Source organism: Chanos chanos, chromosome 13 (assembly GCF_902362185.1).
Source record: "Chanos chanos chromosome 13, fChaCha1.1, whole genome shotgun sequence".
In the NCBI taxonomy this organism is placed as follows: Eukaryota; Metazoa; Chordata; class Actinopteri; order Gonorynchiformes; family Chanidae; genus Chanos; species Chanos chanos.
In genome coordinates, this window is record NC_044507.1 from 3,902,501 (window position 1) to 3,907,500 (window position 5,000).

Here is a 5,000-nt window from a genome sequence, read left to right on the forward strand (position 1 = left end):
TTTAGGACATTGTATTAGCTTCAGTCCAAGCAGACACTGAGTACTTTAGGACACTGTCTTTGCTTCAGTCAGAGCAGACACTGAGTACTTTAGGACATTGTCTTCACTTCAGTCCGAGCAGACACTGAGTACTTTAGGACATTGTCTTCACTTCAGTCCAAGCAGACACTGAGTATTATAGGACATTGTCTTCACTTCAGTCCAAGCGGACACTGAGTACTTTAGGACATTGTCTTTGCTTCAGTCAGAGCAGACACTGAGTACTATAGGACATTGTCTTTGCTTCAGTCCAAGCAGACACTGAGTACTTTAGGACATTGTCTATGCTTCAGTCAAAGCAGACACTGAGTACTTTAGGACATTGTCTTCACTTCAGTCCAAGCAGACACTGAGTACTATAGGACATTGTCTTTGCTTCAGTCCAAGCAGACACTGAGTACTTTAGGACATTGTCTTAGCTTCAGTCCAAGCAGACACTGAGTACTTTAGGACATTGTCTATGCTTCAGTCAAAGCAGACACTGAGTACTTTAGGACATTGTCTATGCTTCAGTCCAAGCGGACACTGAGTACTTTAGGACATTGTCTATGCTTCAGTCCAAGCAGACACTGAGTACTTTAGGACATTGTCTATGCTTCAGTCCAAGCGGACACTGAGTACTATAGGACATTGTCTTTGCTTCAGTCAAAGCAGACACTGAGTACTTTAGGACATTGTCTATGCTTCAGTCAAAGCAGACACTGAGTACTTTAGGACATTGTCTTCACTTCAGTCCAAGCAGACACTGAGTACTATAGGACATTGTCTTTGCTTCAGTCAAAGCAGACACTGAGTACTTTAGGACACTGTCTTCACTTCAGTCCAAGCAGACACTGAGTACTTTAGGACATTGTCTATGCTTCAGTCAAAGCAGACACTGAGTACTTTAGGACATTGTCTATGCTTCAGTCCAAGCAGACACTGAATACTATAGGACATTGTCTTTGCTTCAGTCAAAGCAGACACTGAGTACTTTAGGACATTGTCTATGCTTCAGTCCAAGCAAACACTGAGTACTTTAGGACACTGTCTATGCTTCAGTCAGAGCAGACACTGAGTACTTTAGGACATTGTCTATGCTTCAGTCAAAGCAGACACTGAGTACTATAGGACACTGTCTTTGCTTCAGTCCAAGCAGACACTGAGTACTATAGGACACTGTCTTTGTTTCAGTCAAAGCAGACACTGAGTACTTTAGGACATTGTCTATGCTTCAGTCCAAGCAGACACTGAGTACTTTAGGACATTGTCTTTGCTTCAGTCCAAGCAGACACTGAGTACTTTAGGACATTGTCTATGCTTCAGTCCAAGCAGACACTGAGTACTTTAGGACATTGTCTATGCTTCAGTCAAAGCAGACACTGAGTACTATAGGACATTGTCTTCACTTCAGTCCAAGCAGACACTGAGTACTATAGGACATTGTCTTCACTTCAGTCCAAGCAAACACTGAGTACTATAGGACATTGTCTATGCTTCAGTCCAAGCAGACACTGAGTACAATAGGACACTGTCTATGCTTCAGTCAAAGCAGACACTGAGTACTTTAGGACATTGTCTTTGCTTCAGTCCAAGCAGACACTGAGTACAATAGGACACTGTCTATGCTTCAGTCCAAGCAGACACTGAGTACTATAGGACATTGTCTTTGCTTCAGTCAAAGCAGACACTGAGTACTTTAGGACATTGTCTATGCTTCAGTCCATGCAGACACTGAGTACTTTAGGACATTGTCTATGCTTCAGTCCAAGCAGACACTGAGTACTTTAGGACAATGTCTTTGCTTCAGTCCAAGCAGACACTGAGTACTTTAGGACACTGTCTTTGCTTCAGTCAAAGCAGACACTGAGTACTTTAGGACATTGTCTTCACTTCAGTCCAAGCAGACACTGAGTACTTTAGGACATTGTCTATGCTTCAGTCCAAGCAGACACTGAGTACTTTAGGACATTGTCTATGCTTCAGTCCAAGCAGACACTGAGTACTTTAGGACAATGTCCTTGCTTCAGTCCAAGCAGACACTGAGTACTTTAGGACAATGTCCTTGCTTCAGTCCAAGCGGACACTGAGTACTTTAGGACACTGTCCTTGCTTCAGTCCATGCAGACACTGAATACTTTAGGACATTGTCTAAGCTTCAGTCAGAGCAGACACTGAGTACTTTAGGACACTGTCTTTGCTTCAGTCAGAGCAGACACTGAATACTTTAGGACACTGTCTTTGCTTCAGTCCAAGCAGACACTGAGTACTTTAGGACATTGTCTTCACTTCAGTCCAAGCAGACACTGAGTACTTTAGGACATTGTCTATGCTTCAGTCAAAGCAGACACTGAGTACTTTAGGACACTGTCTTTGCTTCAGTCAGAGCAGACACTGAGTACTTTAGGACACTGTCTTTGCTTCAGTCAGAGCAGACACTGAGTACTTTAGGACACTGTCTTTGCTTCAGTCAGAGCAGACACTGAGTACTTTAGGACATTGTCTTTGCTTCAGTCAAAGCAGACACTGAGTACTTTAGGACATTGTCTTCACTTCAGTCAAAGCAGACACTGAGTACTTTAGGACATTGTCTATGCTTCAGTCCAAGCAGACACTGAGTACTTTAGGACAATGTCTTTGCTTCAGTCCAAGCAGACACTGAGTACTTTAGGACACTGTCTTTGCTTCAGTCAAAGCAGACACTGAGTACTTTAGGACATTGTCTTCACTTCAGTCCAAGCAGACACTGAGTACTTTAGGACATTGTCTATGCTTCAGTCCAAGCAGACACTGAGTACTTTAGGACATTGTCTATGCTTCAGTCCAAGCAGACACTGAGTACTTTAGGACAATGTCCTTGCTTCAGTCCAAGCAGACACTGAGTACTTTAGGACAATGTCCTTGCTTCAGTCCAAGCGGACACTGAGTACTTTAGGACACTGTCCTTGCTTCAGTCCATGCAGACACTGAATACTTTAGGACATTGTCTAAGCTTCAGTCAGAGCAGACACTGAGTACTATAGGACATTGTTTGAGTACATTTCTGCGGCACTTAAACCATCATCAAGCAATTCACTCACTTTAGTACGTCTACTTTTAATCAAGTTCATTTCTTAGAAAATGTTGTGGTTTTGATTCAGCAGAAGTTCTCAGTCTCAAAAGAAAAAAAAAAAAGAAAAAAGAATGCCCTCAGTAAATGTAATGCGTTCAGAAGCACAATATTTCAACAAAAACCGGAGCTTGAGTGAAAGTGTAATTATCTAAAAAAAATTGTGTGACTTGAGCACAGCACAAGTCTTTTAGAAATGCACCTAAGTTACTTCTACATTTACCACAAATGGGCTCTTTTTCATCTCCTCTGACAGGAAAGAGACGGGGGGGAGAGAGAGATGGTGGAGAGAGTGAGTAGAGAGAGAGAGAGAGAGGGTAGAGAGAGTGAGTAGAGAGAGAAAGAGAGAGAGAGAGAGAGAGAGAGAGAGAGAGAGTGAGTAGAGAGAGAGAGACTGATCAGAGAGAGAGAGAGAGAGAGAGAGGGTAGAGAGAGTGAGTAGAGAGTGAGAGAGAGAGAGAGTGAGTAGAGAGAGAAAGAGAGAGAGAGAGAGAGACAGAGAGAGAGAGTGAGTAGAGAGAGAAAGAGAGAGAGAGAGAGAGAGAGAGAGAGAAAGAGAGAGAGAGAGAGAGTGAGTAGAGAGAAAAAGAGAGAGAGTGAGTCGAGAGAGAGTGAGTAGAGAGAGAGAGAGAGAGAGAGAGACAGAGAGGGAGAGTGAGTAGAGAGAGAAAGAGAGAAAGAGAGAGAGAGGGTAGAGAGAGTGAGTAGAGAGAAAAAGAGAGAGAGAGAGAGAAAGAGAGAAAGAGAGAGAGAGGGTAGAGAGAGTGAGTAGAGAGAAAAAGAGAGAGAGAGAGAGAGTGAGTAGAGAGAGAGAGAGAGAGAGTGAGTAGAGAGAGAGAGAGAGAGTGGGTAGAGAGAGGGGGGAGGGTAAGAGTCCATTTCTTCACTTTAAAACTCTGACTCACTGAAATGACATCATAGCCACGCGGTGGCTCTTTGGGGAGTCTATAAAAGAGGTGTGTGACTCTCTCTGTTCCCTGGGGATGACTCTGCTGTGTTTGCTTTCGGCCGGCGAAACACAGCGTACCTGAGGACTGCTTCATCGAGCTGACGGGCGGCATGCTATTACTCTCGTGCCTGCTTCATTTCTCCAGCCATCAGAGAAAATGACTCCTCAGATGTGTCATTATCTAGAGTAGGTGATTGGTTTCCCTGGTGGATGTTTTTATCTAAACGACAGAAAAATTAAAACGACCCCACTCAAAAGCATCATTTACTACTGCTGGTTCCACTCGAAAATTTAATGTAGTAAAAATTGCCACACAAACACTTTTTTTTGTTTGTTTGTTTGTTTTGTTTTTAGAAAAGAAAAGAAAAGAAAAGGAAAAAAAAAACCCAAAAAACAAAAGAAAAGACAGACAATTCTAAAAACCCACATTTGCTTTATACTGTACAACCAAAACTCACTGAAACAGCCACAGGAGCAGGCGATCCCTTATAACCTTAATGAAGTCTGGGCTTCACTACAGACCACCTTCTTTCCCTCCACAGCTCACGATGGTGCTGATAACACTACAGCTTCCATCTTAACCAATAAAAAAAACAACAGCTCCTCACAGAAGACTGGCATGCGGTTAAAAGCCAAAGACCCCAGACATCTCGCACATGTTTTGAGAAGTATTCATTTAAAGCTAATTTATGTTTTTATATAAACGTGCAAGTCTCATAAGAAAACAATCTCCTTTTCTTTCATTATGTGCTGATCCGTCTGGTCCGCGTGTGCGCGATAGAGAGAGCATGAGTGTGAGTGAGTGTGTGTGTGTGAGGGAGAGATGGAAATTTCTAGTACAGGATGTGACGAGGCCACAGCGCATGGTTCCTGTGGGTGACCAGATGGCACCTGACTGGTCTCCACAGATACAGAACTACATCA

At 43.1% G+C, this 5,000-nt stretch overlaps 1 protein-coding gene across 1 annotated transcript in view; it reads right to left on the reverse strand.

Moving 5' to 3' along the window:
• syt7a (synaptotagmin VIIa) overlaps window positions 1-4,188 on the reverse strand; it is a 71,612-nt gene extending 67,424 nt beyond the window's left edge. Inside the window, exon 1 of the mRNA XM_030790491.1 lies at window positions 4,155-4,188. Coding sequence (XP_030646351.1) covers window positions 4,155-4,188 — 34 coding nt within the window. The remainder of the gene's footprint in view (window positions 1-4,154) is intronic.
• Window positions 4,189-5,000: the final 812 nt, after the last annotated feature.